General features: G+C 40.2%; 1 protein-coding gene across 1 annotated transcript; it reads right to left on the reverse strand.

Moving 5' to 3' along the window:
- Positions 1-8,160: 8,160 nt before the first annotated feature.
- Positions 8,161-10,772, reverse strand: LOC123269593. Its single transcript, XM_044735427.1, has 4 exons — positions 9,967-10,772; positions 9,147-9,731; positions 8,666-8,949; positions 8,161-8,533 (listed from the first exon to the last, which is right to left on the reverse strand). Exons 1-4 carry the CDS (start codon positions 9,992-9,994, stop codon positions 8,447-8,449), a joined length of 984 nt encoding a protein of 327 aa, XP_044591362.1. The 5' UTR covers positions 9,995-10,772; the 3' UTR covers positions 8,161-8,446.
- Between the last annotated feature and the right edge of the window lie 3,727 nt (positions 10,773-14,499).

The raw sequence follows: 14,499 nt of genomic DNA on the forward strand, positions 1-14,499 counted from the left end.
TACTATCGTGGCCGCGACGTCGTCAGCAAAGCCCGTGAGCTTTACTTGTTTTGGCAACGGAATTTCTAGGAGCTCGTCGTAGTCTGCGTTCCATAAGTCAGGTCCCGCAATTGAATCTTGCGTAACGCCTGCTATTATGTCGTGTTCCTGTGGACCTTCCGTGGTTTCTGTGATCAGCATCCTTTCGTCGAGATAGTTATCGATAATTGCCAGGTTTTCTGGCTTCACGTCAAATTTGTGCTCCAGGGCATCTAAAATATCTCCCCAATTTGCGCTGTTAAAAGCGTGTTTGACGTTAAGTGTGAGGAGGAGACACACCTTGCGAGCTTTTAGGCTCCCAGACCATGCTTCTGTTACTGTCTCTATGACTTTTTGGATCGCGCCGAATATCAATCGTCCTTTCCGGAAACCATGTTGGTTAATGGCAAAGTCTCCGACACGATCAATGTCGTTGCGTAGTCTTCCCTGGATGAGCTTTTCGAGCAGTTTCCCTGCAATATCAAGCATGCAGAGTGGTCTGAACGACGAAGATGTTGTAGGGCTACCTTTACCTTTGTCCAACAGAACCAAGCCGTTGGAAACGTGCCGGTTGCTAGACATACGTTGTAAGCGTTCAGTAGTATATCTGGGTATTCCAGGGCTACAATCTTGATCACTGATGTCAGGATACCATCAGGGCCAGGTGCTTCTCCTGTCTTGAAGATCTTAACGGCGTCTTGAAGTTCTTTGGTTGTAAAGAGTGTTTCTGCGCCGTTGTTAGCATAATGATTTTTCTCCCGCGGCAGATGTTTGGGAAACAGCTCTGCTACGATGCTGTTCATTAAGGCAGGAGACTTGGGCGCTTCTGGTGAGGCTTTTCCTAGTCGTTTAGTAACAATTTGGTAGGCTTTACCCTAAACTTGCCGAGATCCTTGCCGAGATCGTTACAAATCTCTTTCCACAACATCGCTTTCCTTGCGTTGATGGCACGATTTAAAGTCTTTTTTACCCGTTTGTACTCGTTCGAATATAAGTCCTGGTTTAGGGAGCGTTTCGCCGCTCTCGTTGCGTGGCGACGTAACTCACGGCATCTTTTAAGTTCTGCTATGTCTGATGACCATCAGTACGCTGGCTTGAAAACCCTAATTTTTCTGCCGTCGCATAGCGGCGTCACATGAGGTAGTAATTTTTTTCATCACACTTAGCACCGTTTTTTCCGTCTCGCTGCGGGTGTTTGGAGTCGGATTATTCTGGAGAGTAGCCCAGCTTCGTGTGACTTTTGCAGTGCTTCTAGATCAAGCTTCTTGGCGTTCCATTTCCGCTTTTGAAGGTCGTGTTGTGGAACCGGAACAGGTGCCAGTCCAACGCTGAATGTCACGTATTGGTGATCACTGCCACTGTATTCTTCGGATACAGTCCAATTTTCGATTATGTTGGCAATTCTTGGAGTCACCAACGAAATATCAAGGATGGATTCTTGGTACCCCGGTCTTCTAAAGATCGTGATACTCCCGGTGTTCAGTACTATAAGGTCGAGTCTTGCTGCAACGTCAGCAAGTGTGTGTGTGTGTGTGTGCGTGTGCGTGTGCGTGTGCGTGTGCGTGTGCGTGTGCGTGTGTGTGTGTGTGTGTGTGTGTGTGTGTGTGTGTGTGTGTGTGTGTGTGTTTTCTTCCCTTTTAGGGGGGGGAATCCTTTTTACGGATTCTAGGCATAGTTGTTTGGCCTGGATATGTGGCGACTCGACGCAGCGTCATACTAAAAACTCGACGCTAACGCCCCTACCCACTAAACCCTAAACCCCTTTCTCTTCTATCCTCTGATCCCCCATGGTACCGCCGTAAGGCATTTCTTCGCGGGGGGAGGAATTTGCTGCCGCTCTTCCTTCTGGTGGCTAAGATGTTATTTCTTCCTTCTAGATTCTGTCTTTTGCTCTTTTTCTCTCGATGGAACGCAGCTCTGTAAGCACTTCTGTGACAAAAGTGTTCGTTGCATTCCAGGCAGCTTCTGAAGACAGCATTGCTTCTACGACTGACTCTGGTTGACTTCTCCTCTTCAAGATCCTCTCCAGCTCCTCACGTTGTGGATTAAAACGCGAGCACTCGAAAAACGTGCTCCGCATCTTCAGTGACTCCAGGGCAGGACGGGCACTCCGGAGAATCGTCATGCCTAAAGCGGTGAAGATAAGCCCGAAAACAGCCATGTCCTGACAACATCTGCGTTAGGTAGTAGTTGACCTCTCCGTGTTTCCGGTTCAGCCAAATGTCGATCTTTGGTATGAGACGATGCGTCCATCTACCCTTCTCTGCGGCATCCCACTGAGATTGCCATCGTGCGATGCTGTGCTGTCTTTGTTCCGTTCTGAGTTCTTCTGCGCTCAGTGTTGTTGACCTCTTTCGTTGGTAAAGGTTCCTTCTTTCTTCAGCTAGGACTCTGAGAGGTAGAGTTCCAGAAATTACGCACACTGCTTCCTCAGATATTGTGCGGAAGGCGCAAGCTACTCTTAGGGCACTCAGGCGATATACTGGTCCAGCCTTTCTCCATGCTTCTTGTAATTCTAGCGCATCGGCCCAAATAGATATTCCGTACGTAAGCACTGATGTGACTACAGTTGCCAACAATAGTCTCCTGCTCTGCTTTGGGCCTCCGACGTTAGGCATCAATCGTGCGAGGCTTGCCCTTACTACTGACGCTTTGGCACTGACGTGTTCCACTTGCTGTTTAAAGTTGAGACGGGCATCAAGCATCACTCCCAAATATCGGATATAAGGTTGTGATGTGATTTCTTGTTCGCCGACTCTAAGATTGATGGTCTCTAACACTTTCCTGCTGGTAATAAGCACTGCCTCAGTCTTATGTTTCGCCAGTTGAAGATTCATTGTGTCCATCCACTGGTTTACTTGCTGGAATGCTAGATCAAACATGTGGTGAATCTCGTCCAGGTGTTTAGCGACAATCACTACGGCCACGTCGTCCGCATACGCTACAAGTTTAATATTTCTTGGGATCTTTAGCCTTAGAAGCCCGTCATACATGATATTCCACAGCAGTGGGCCAAGAACAGAGCCCTGCGGAACACCTCCGGTGATTTCGTACTCTTTCGGACCGTCCTTTGTGTCATATCTGAGGACTCTATCCGTGAAGTAGCTAGCTACTATTTTACTTAGGTATCCTGGCACGTTCTTCTCTTGAAGAGCTTGCATAATGCAGTCCCAGTTAGCAGAGTTGAAGGCGTTTTTGATGTCTAACGTCGCCACCAGGCAGTACTTCTTCGTACCACCCTTCCATCTGGTTCCTGCAATTGCCTCCTGGGCCGTAGTAACAACCAGATTGATCGCGTCCAGGGTTGATCGTCCTTTTCGGAATCCATACTGGTTGTTTGCCAGGAGTGGATCTGCAACTGCTTCTATTCTTTGATGAATTATGCGTTCGAATATCTTACCGGCTGTATCCAGCATACAAAGTGGACGGTAAGATGACGGCTCTTCTGGTGGCTTTTTTCCTTTAGGGAGTAGAACCAGTCGTTGTTGTTTCCATTTCCGAGGAAATGTCCCTTCCTTGAGGCACGTATTGTAAACTTTCAAGAATAACGTTGGTGCTGCCTTTATGGCTGTTTTCAAGGCAATATTAGGGATTCCGTCTAGTCCCGGCGCTTTGTTATTCCCTACGCGGTTACAAGCCTCCATTAGTTCTTCTTCCGTGACAGATGGAATGTCTTCAGGGTTTAGCTGCCTTAACTGGCCGGTGAATACCGGTTGTTGAGGAAACAGCACAGTAACAATCCTCTCTAGGAGCCGCGGACACGTAGGCGACGGCATTGGCTGGTATTTCAGGTGGGCCGTGACCACCTTGTACGGTTTGCCCCATGGGTCCTTCTCCACTTCTTCGACGAGTTCTTTCCAACAGCGTCTTTTATTATCCTTGATGGCTTTGTTTAGTTCCCGACGGGCCTTTTGATACTCTTCCACCAGTTCTGCGAGGTTAGGTCGACGGAAGCCACGTTGTGGTAGTCTTCTTTCACTGAGGCATTCTTTACGAAGAGCGCTGATGTGATCGTTCCACCAGTGCACCGCGGGTCTTCTATTTATGCCTCGTTTTCGTGGCATACTGGCGTCACAAGCTTCGGTCACTCTTTTCATAAGTTCTTTAGTCTGATCTTCTGCGCATCCAGCGGTGATCGGGCCATTATCCAAAGCAGTCGTCAGCGTATCCACGTCGAAAGATTGTACTCTCCACCGAATGTGGTTAGGTAACCTACTAGTTCCTCTAGTATCCTGGTCATTTGATATCTCCCAGAGAATCGCGTTGTGGTCACTGGCAGTGTAGATATCCAGCACCTTCCAGTTGAGGTTACCTCTCGCGAGGCTGCTACTGACGAACGTGAGGTCTACGATGGAACTTGCGTCTCCTTTGGTGTAGGTTGGTGTGTCACCACTGTTGAGTAAGACTACGTCTAATGCAGTAAAAGCCTCAAGTAACGCTTTACCTCGTGCGTTAGTTAGCTTGCTACCCCAGTCTACTGCCCAGGAGTTAAAGTCGCCGGCTATCGCGACTGGATGATGCTGCTTCGCGTCCTCTGTCAGTCGATCCAGAAAGTTAGTGAAGTCAACAATAGAGAGGCTAGGTGGTGCGTAGCAGCTATAGAAGCGAACGCCATCTACTGATACTGCTACAAAGCCGGCATTGCAATTATTAACTACGCTCTGGAATGGGAGCTTGTCACAGGACCAAATGACGGCCCTAGTGGTCGTGTCTGTTTCCCATAATTTGCCTTTAAGGCATTTATATGGCTCAGCTATTAGTACAAGGTCAGGCCCTAGTTCACGCACTGTCTGCAGAAGCAAGTCATGTGCAGCCTCACAATGATTGAGGTTGAGCTGCAGTATCTTCATGTTCTTTTGTTTATTAACCTCTGAAGCGCCTCTTGGAATACCGGGCATTTGTGGTTGCCGGCGTAGTGGGCAGAGTTCTCTGCGCTTTGGTTTTCAGCGCATAATGCACATTTGGCTGGATTCTTACAACCAGCGATCTTGTGCCCCTCTTGTCCGCACCTGATGCAAAGCTTAGATCGGTCTACGCTACTTTTGCACTGAAATCCATGATGCCCGAAGTGCCAGCACTTGAAGCATTGGGTTGGTCTTCTCGTGGCTCTAATTCGGCAGTTTACCCAGCCGATACGGATTTTACCGCTTCCTTCCAATATCTTCCGCGCTGCAGCTGCTGGTAGAGTCACTACGGCAGTCTGGGTACCTCTGTAGGCCTTTCGGATCTTAATTGCCTCTAGCGATACCTCGCAGGATTCTCCGGTTGCCATCTGCAAGGCGGCTTGAATGTCTTCCCTGGTTGTAGTGTCATCAAGGTCTCGGATTTCGACGTCTTCCTGTGGACCTTTGCAGATCACTTTGGCCTCTTCTTGTAGGATGCCCTCGATGGTTTTCTGTAAAGCTTGGCCTTTATCGGAGCTCTTCCTAGAGAGCGTAATCAGCATGTTTCCGGCCCTAGTTTTATGGATCTTATCCACCGTAGTACGGACCTGCTCGTCAGGGACATCATTTTTTATTTTACGCAAAATCTCAGCGTACTTCGCCGGCTCAGCTGGGCGGATGATCAGTGCGTCTGGCCTGATCCACTTTCGCGATTTCTTCCGTTTAGGTTCAGGACGGGGCTCCTCGGGAAATTGCTTTGGGAGCTGTTCTTTCCTTTGCCTTCTTTGTTCTTTCTTGGACTGGACTTTCTGCCAAGCAATCGCTTTTGTCCGTTCGTCCCTTTGCATTGTCGCTCTTTGTGGAGGGCTTTGTCTCAGGTCCTTCTTCTTGGTGACTTGGCTGCACGTTGGGTCTGGAGAGGATCGATCTTTCCTTTTTCCAGTCTTCGTGACAGTTTCTCGTTTGTCTTCGATGACCGATTCACCGTCACCTTCGGCTCAGGTATCCATTGCTTCGTCAGTCACAACTACAACTTCGTTGGTTTGCCCCGGAGTAGCACGGGGAGTGCGTCGCGATGCTAATCGCCATTCTTCATCCAGTTTTTTGAACCTTCGAAGGGCGTTAGTTACACTAGTCGCCTTGGTCTTGATCTCCTTGTGGATATTGACTTTTGACTGAACGAGATTATTTAACTCATTAGTCAGCTCCTCCAGGCGTTCCAGCGCTTGCGCTCTCCTCATTTCAGCGCCCGCTTCAATCGCTGCTTGTTGGGCATGAAGCCCGTTTTCATTCTTGTTTGTTTCCTGTGAATTACTCATACTTTTTGATTTACCAGCGCATCGTACGGAGTGGAGCGGGTTGTCATAACTAGGAACGGGTGTACCCTCGGAGATAGTACTCCTACCCCAGTTCCCTGAGGCCTAGCCGACACTTAGCCAGTCCCGGAATACACGGACGGACCAGACTCGCTCGGAGCGGTGAAGATTCCGACCTCTAACACTCACTGCGTACTTCCTGATCAAGGCCCGAAGTGGCTGGCTCCTGATCCACTGCTGCAACTTACACCTCGGTAGAGCAAGCTCACATCAGCCGTGGCCTGCATCGTCGGAAACTACGATACAGGTTCCGGTCACTCCCAGTGGGTCACAGCAGAGAACGATCGTCTTGTTAGGTCAGTTAGTGCGACCAACCCATTAATGGGGAGTTTTGTCCACGGGAGCGTATTTTGTTTGGTTATTTTGCTTGGCTCCTACCCGCTGTACCTCATCAACTAAGAGATTAAGTGTCATCCAAGGACAGCGAGCGTTCTCCCATCCGCTCGGGGAGACGCGCCCGGTAGCAGTATCTCTTCTGCCCCGAGTGTGTGTGTGTGTGTGTGTGTGTGTGTGTGTGTGTGTGTGTGTGTGTGTGTGTGTGTGTGTGTGTGTGTGTGTGTGTGTGTGTGTGTGTGTGTGTGTGTGTGTGTGTGTGTGTGTGTGTGTGTGTGTGTGTGTGTGTGTGTGTGTGTGTGTGTGTGTGTGTGTGTGTGTGTGTGTAAAAGTATGTATGTAAACTAGGGTGGGTCAAAAAAATCAACTATTTTTTTTTTTACAATTAATACGGAAAAATGGGTTACTAGGCACCTTAAAAAAATTCTCACCAAATATGAACTCTTAATTTTAATAGGAAGATCCTCCGCGTCGCAGTTTTTCATTTTTTTCTCAGTCCAATAGAAAAAAATTCATTCCTCATCATTAATTGGTCGTACAGAAAAAATTTTTTCAAGAATTTTGTAGGAAATTTAATGCTCTACAAAAAAGGTACCTCATGTTTTTTCCGTAAACCTCACCATTTCACTAATATTGAAGATTTAAGATTGATTATTTTAAGTCAAATGTCACTTTTGTTTATGAATTTTATAACTCGACAAGAAATGGCTATTATTGAATGGGCAATAGAAATTTTTGTAGCAAATTAACTGCTCTATAAAAATGGTATCTTATGTTTTGGCGATTAAATTAAGCGTTCAAAAGATATTCATCATCAAACTTTCATGTATACCGATTTTAAGAGTTTTTGATTAAATAATCGAAAAATTTCAATTTAATCTATCAGTTTTGAGAAAATTTACACGAAAAAAATTTTTTTTTATCAACTGAGAAACTTCAAAATGTTTTTCAAGCTTTTTTTTATGTGTAAGTATTTTTATCTACATTTAAAAAAATAAATTGTACATTATTTATCGCTTAGTTAATCATTTATCAATAAAAAAAGCAAAGTTTTCATTATAAATATATTATGATTTCAGTTTTAGAGAAAAAAATGTCCAATTAGTTATAAGAAAGTTTTTTATTTCAATTTTCAACTGAGCTATTTATTTTCAAACAATTTTTTGTTGCAAGTAGGGTAGTTTTTTCGATGCTCTTTCACAACTTGCAATAAAAATTGAAATTGCTCTTCGTCTTTCGTTAAGCATTGGTTATATTCACTTACTAATGCGACACCTCGCTCTGCCACATCATTAACAACTTTCAATTGTGCGAAAAATTCTTTATTTTCATTATAACTCTCATCAGTAGACCATAAATCAATATTTTTGTCAAGAAAATCATACGGCAGATCAAAGATCTCAAAAGTTTTAATGACTTCTTAGAAACAAAGTCACTTATATTTTTTGCAGAATTAAATGTAAATTTTTTCTATCAATAATAAATCTTCTTGCTTTTAGAATCTGTACCTTCGCGAGTCTTAACAGCTTCGACAATATTCTTCTTTTATGTTTAATGGAACGGTATCATCAAAAAGTGATAAAATAGCAAGTTCATCACTTAAGTACCATAAATGTGAAGTCATTTTTTCACATGTAGCCGAGGAAATTAAAGAATTAATTTTACTGTACTCAATTAAATTTTTCATAAACTCTAAGTCGTGATTAGCAGCAGAAGTCGCAGAAGTTGATGAAAACCAAGCTTTTACATACACCATAACTATAAAAATACAAAATTGTCGAAGACCATCCAATTCTTTCTTAGAAAGGTCAAATTCATCTCTAAAAATAAACATTTTTAGGCAATAAATTGCCTTTGCCATCCATCTTGCATGATGAACTGCACCAGGACGCTTGAAGAAAACTTGCTCTCGTGGCATTTCTCCTAGAAAAATTAATGACAATTCCAATATTTCTTTATAGTCATCTCGGGGTTGCGATAACTACCAAAAGTAATCAATTATTCGTAAAAAATCAAAAATTATCCTCTACACTTAAAATTGTATTTAAATAATACCTGTAAGTATCGCTTAATAAATGAAGATAGATTATTTTTTTCATTCGTAATAATATTAGCAACAATACTATCTTCAACACCAGATTTATACTTCGTTTTATCGAATGTGTCCCAAAATTTTTTGAATCTGCCAAATATTGGAACATTTGGTCCGGATGATACTGGCCAATAGACTTCGAATGCACTTCTTAAAATGATCTCATAAATATGATGGCGACATGGTAACCAAATTAATTCTTTTCCTAAGGCCTTTTCAATTTCTTTACATGTACCATGATGGATTCCTGTATAGTAAAAATAGATAATTACACTTTAAGTTCTGTATTTAATAAAAATTGTAACGCATATTTAAAATCTATAAATAAATAAAGAATTATAACTAATGGGCACGTGTCGAAAATTTAATTAATGTATGAAAACAATTCAACTAGAACGATGAAAATAAAATTTTCTTTTAAATATTTTATCATTGATTAGTTACCCGTATTAACCGCAGTCGTGTCAAAACACATCGCCTTGATGTAACTAATAATACCCCATTGATTTAACGTTGACAAGATGGTTGCTGTTTGATTTTCTGCCGATCCACTATTCATTTTTGGAACTCCAAGTAACTGCTCAGTACCAAAAGCAGTCAAAATAATCGGTAATCGATCCACAAATTTCGATTCAGAAATGTCATTCAGTATTTTCCCATCCCAATGCACGACGTATTTATCATGAGCTTTGAAGTTATCTTTTAGTCCTATAGCAATGTCTTTTCGTAAGAGCATGCGAGTTCGTTGAATTGTTCGATAACTAAGAGTTGTATCTTCTACATTAACACCAACACTTGATAGAACTGGAGCAATAATGAACATCGCATTTCTACTACTAACATTAGCTCTGTCGAGTGCTGAGATAAGCTCTGGAGTTAGAATATTTATTTTTGCTCGTGTTGTCGGTATTTGAGGCACATACTCTAAATCTGAACCGAAATTTGTAGCTTGACTTAATGTAAGGGTTGAAGATGACTCTGATTCCTCACTTCGAACAATCTCATGGCTGGTTGAGGGTTGATTCAAATCTAAAATAAGCGTTGTTATTTAATTAATGGAAGCAAAAATATGGAACTCATTCATTTTGACATCAAATAAGGAACACAAAGAGTTTTTTATTTATCATCTACGAACATATTGACATTTATGATATAATTAATTAGAAAAACAATAATATACTTTATTATTCATAATTTATAATCAATTTAATTTATTTTCAATTCTGATTAAAATTTATAATAATTAAATGTTGTAAATACTCACGACTTTCATCTACTTCCATCGTATTCATAGTACTGTTTAATTTATTTGGGTTATTTGAAAGAATTTCTTTCCGGGTATCACTTTTTTGATTTGAATATAGTTCACGAATATCATTATCAAGCAGTTTTATTGATTTATGATCTACAATATCAAATAATGCTTTGATTTCATTCTGAAATATTATTACATTTTTGTTTTGGGCTGATGATTTTTTTCGCACAAAAGATTTTTGCAATTTCAACCATCGGTTATGATAGCGAAGAATTTTTTGTATTACATTAGTTGATCCACTAGTCGGAATCTGGTTGTTTTTCCATAGTTCAATAACTTGATCAGTTGCATTTTTAGCACTTTGTTTGATAGAACATTTTAACACTTTGAGCTGATAAAAAAAAACACATAACCTCTTTCACTGTTGGCAACTTACGTTCTGAAATTTTTTGCATGGGTTTTCCGATCAAATGAATTTCCTTATCCATTTTTTCGATAAATATATAAATTTATGTAGTGACCGCAAAATTTGTAAATATTTAATCGTTTTATCACATATACAAGATCATAACTTGTGGAAACACTAGAAATGCTGTAGAAAATGTAAACAAATAAAAACAATATAACTATAAAGAAAAATGTAGGTGGCGCTAGTTCACAAGGGAAACAGAGTAAATAGAATACAAAACAAAAATTCTCTACAGAAGAAATTTTCCCAAGGACAATATACAGCTGTAGTGGAAAAATTTTTTAAGACGTTTTGAAGACGTTATAAAAAAACAACATGATCGTGATTTCTAATGATGAAAAATAAAAAGTTTGGAATTATTGAATAAAAATTTTGAAAACAAAATTCAAATAATACTTACATTAAAGACAAAAAATGAAATTTTCTCAAAACTGATAGATTAAATTGAAATTTTTCGATTATTTAATCAAAAACTCTTAAAATCGGTATACATGAAAGTTTGATGATGAATATCTTTTGAACGCTTAATTTAATCGCCAAAACATAAGATACCATTTTTATAGAGCAGTTAATTTGCTACAAAAATTTCTATTGCCCATTCAATAATAGCCATTTCTTGTCGAGTTATAAAATTCATAAACAAAAGTGACATTTGACTTAAAATAATCAATCTTAAATCTTCAATATTAGTGAAATGGTGAGGTTTACGGAAAAAACATAAGGTACCTTTTTTGTAGAGCATTAAATTTCCTACAAAATTCTTAAAAAAATTTTTTCTGTACGACCAATTAATGATGAGGAATGAATTTTTTTCTATTGGACTGAGAAAAAAATGAAAAACTGCGACGCGGAGGATCTTCCTATTAAAATTAAGAGTTCATATTTGGTGAGAATTTTTTTAAGGTGCCTAGTAACCCATTTTTCCGTATTAATTGTAAAAAAAAAAATAGTTGATTTTTTTGACCCACCCTAATGTAAACCTTCTATAACTTTTAAACGGTTTGACCGATTTCATCATGGTTGGCGCCATTCAAAAGAGCTTAGCCAAACTTAAATTTTGAATATAATTTAGACCGATTTGGACCAGTAGATTTTGAGGATTCTGTAACAGTTATTATTTGCTGTCCAATCAGCCCCTTAAATCAATTAAAAATAAAAACAATAATCTAATAAATGAAATAAAACCATATTAACAAAAGGGCGCCACCAGGTTTATTTTCGCGGTTCCTGGGACCGGTCCAGAGCTGAGAGCTTATCTTAGGGATAGAGAGAGTGGTTGCTGTTGAAATAAATAAATAAGTAATTAACAATATATCGATATTTATTAACAATAATAATTTTAACAAAATAATCACTCACACACTCACCCTATAAACAATTTAACAACATCCTTATTCCCGTTGTACCCCTTCCGGCGTAAATACAACGGTTTCTAACTTAGTCGTTTAGCACCTCCCAACCTGGGCGATGATGCCAAGAGTACCAAGTGACTTATTTTCAACGAGCCCCTCCTGGCGTATCCTCGTTGATTTTGTTGACTTTAGCACGCGACCCTCCCAACGTATACACGTGACAAAATTTTATCAACTTAACGGATACCAAAACTGCACTAATTACTCTACCAAGAGATTCATCATTGAGTAGAGATCGTTTATTAACATACACAGCTACAGAAGCCTCAGCCTAGTGAACGCAACGTAAACTGAGACTACTTGCAGTTCACATACATAACCCGTACACACACTCACACTGACACTACTAATTGACTTTACTTTTATTTATAAAAATTTATAACAATTAATTTATCAATTAAATTCAACAAAAATTAATTTGAATGTTAAATCTCACTGAAAATATTTAATCATTAACCTGTATTTAATTTACTTGACAATTCTAAAATTTATAGTTTAATTGACTAAAAATCTGGACAAAAAATTAGGAAAACGGTTGACCCTGAAGGCCATCCCTGCAACTTCCCGCTCATTCCATACTTAGGCGCTTAAAATTGCACCAATGACGTTTTTGAGCTCTTCGAGCTCAAAAATACAATTTATGAGTTATTTTGAGCTCTCCCAGCTCAAAGAGATTGCTTTCCTATGCTTTTGAGCTCTTCGAGCTCAAAAGTCTGATAGAGATTGGATCACTATTTTTTGAATTTTTGAACAGCAATAACTTTTGAATGAATAAACCGATTTTCACGCGGTTGGCAGCATTCGACGCAGCTTTTTAAGCCTCACAAAGAATCTCAAATTTTGAATTGATCGCGCTAGGAATTTTAGAGTTATTCCGAAAAAACACTTTTTTCGGTTTTCTTTCGTTCACGATATCTCTCGAACGAAGAATATATGGCGAGGCTTTTGCCTACCTCCGAAGAGGCCGTTTCTTGGGCTCAAAAGAGCTATACACGCACGTATATTTGTCCTACCCTCACCATAACGAGAACACAGCCAAGATCGCGGACAAGGAAAAACCGCTGCTCTCTTGTGTTTATACACATTCATTGAACAGCTGCAAGAGTTGCGTACAATTTTAAGTGTGTGCAACTCTCATCGACTCCTCTGGCAACTCATTCCCTGTGGGTACATCGAGATGTACCCACAGAATATGAGCAGTATCCAGCGGGGACCACGGGGAGGCGGAATCGATAGAAGACCATGTTGTTTGTGTAATGTGTTGTGTGTAAAATATGATTCTACGTGTAAGTGTTTGCGTGTGTGGGGTGCCCGGGCACTTGTGTTTTTGTGGTCATTTTCCCTAACTTATTCTACAGCAGTCATCCAAAGCTTTATACTGTCCTCACAATTGTGTGGAGCATATCGCTTGTGCCTAGGCGCTCCGACTTTACCTAGGTGGATGTCTGTTGAGTCTCGTCCCTAGTCGCGTTTTCGTTAGCTAGTTGGGTTTGGAGTTGGCAGCACATTACTACTTTACTGAAACCTTTTAAAAGCTTGAAGTTACTTTGGGATGTGGCAATCGCACGCGTAACGCTCGCCCACTCCGCGGTCCCACCCCATATGTCCTTGAGCACCTCGCGTTGAAGCTCGTACTCATGGCATTCGAGCATTAAGTGCTCCACGTTGTCGACCCTTTCTCTAAACCCATCCTCCCTACACTCATCGCAGAATTTACTATCCGTATGTTCGTACTTGAATATCTCTCGAACGAATCAACCGATTTTGACCGGACTGGTGGCGATCGACGTGGTTTTTTGAGGTTAGGAGCTGATTAGTTTTTGGAGTTGAACTATCAAGCCGTTTAAAAGTTATTCAAAAAAAACCACCATTAAAAAAAATTTTTTTTTCAGTTTTTTGAAGATTTCTCAAAATCTATTGATCTGAATCGGTCTAAATAGTTTTCAAAATCTAAGTTTGGTCAAGCCCTTTTAAATGGCGCTAACTGCGATGAAATCGGTAAAGCCGTTCAAAAGTTATAAGCGGTTCACATACTTTCACACACACACACACACACACACACCGTGACAACCTCGCGGGGATAGTCAGGGAAGCTTCCTGTGACCTTCAAACGTCAAGATCTGATGAAAACTTGATTTTTGCAAAACGGGGTGAAAACAATAACTTCCCGATTTTTCAAAATCTTCGATTTTCTTAGCGGGCAGTTAAAAAATCAACTCATAAATTTATACTAAATCAAATCCTGAATTTAATGTTCAACTATAATAATTAATATATCACAATTAAATTCTTAATAGATCTCATCATAGAATTTTAACTAAACAATCTTGAACTTAATATCCACGCTGATAAATAATTTACAAATGATTATCAATAAAATGACGAATTAATTTATCTAAATAATTTCCTGAACTTAAGTTTAATTCAATAAATTAACCGCGCAGAATTATTTCAGTCTAAATAATAATAATGTAACAAATTACCTCAGTCTCAAATTGATTACACCACAAACCTTCTCAATTAAATCGAATGCAAACGCGTTGTAATATTAAAAATAAATTCGCAATAATTAATATTAATAAAATTAATTCAATAAATCGGTGTAAAATATTCAAGATAAATAATTGACAAAAAATTTGCGTTCTTAAGATGGACGCTAGT

This window comes from Cotesia glomerata, linkage group LG7 (genome assembly GCF_020080835.1).
Source record: "Cotesia glomerata isolate CgM1 linkage group LG7, MPM_Cglom_v2.3, whole genome shotgun sequence".
NCBI lineage: Eukaryota > Metazoa > Arthropoda > Insecta > Hymenoptera > Braconidae > Cotesia > Cotesia glomerata.

What these genes read in the sequence shown, in the direction of transcription:
- LOC123269593 (XM_044735427.1), bottom strand. Translation starts at nt 9,994, where the DNA reads ATGAATACGATGGAAGTAGATGAAAGTC. An exon ending in GATGGAAGTAGATGAAAGTC is followed by an intron (nt 9,732 to 9,966) that starts GTGAGTATTTAC and finishes CGCTTATTTTAG; the next exon opens with ATTTGAATCAACCCTCAACC. An exon ending in TTATTAAGCGATACTTACAG is followed by an intron (nt 8,534 to 8,665) that starts GTATTATTTAAA and finishes TAATTTTTCTAG; the next exon opens with GAGAAATGCCACGAGAGCAA.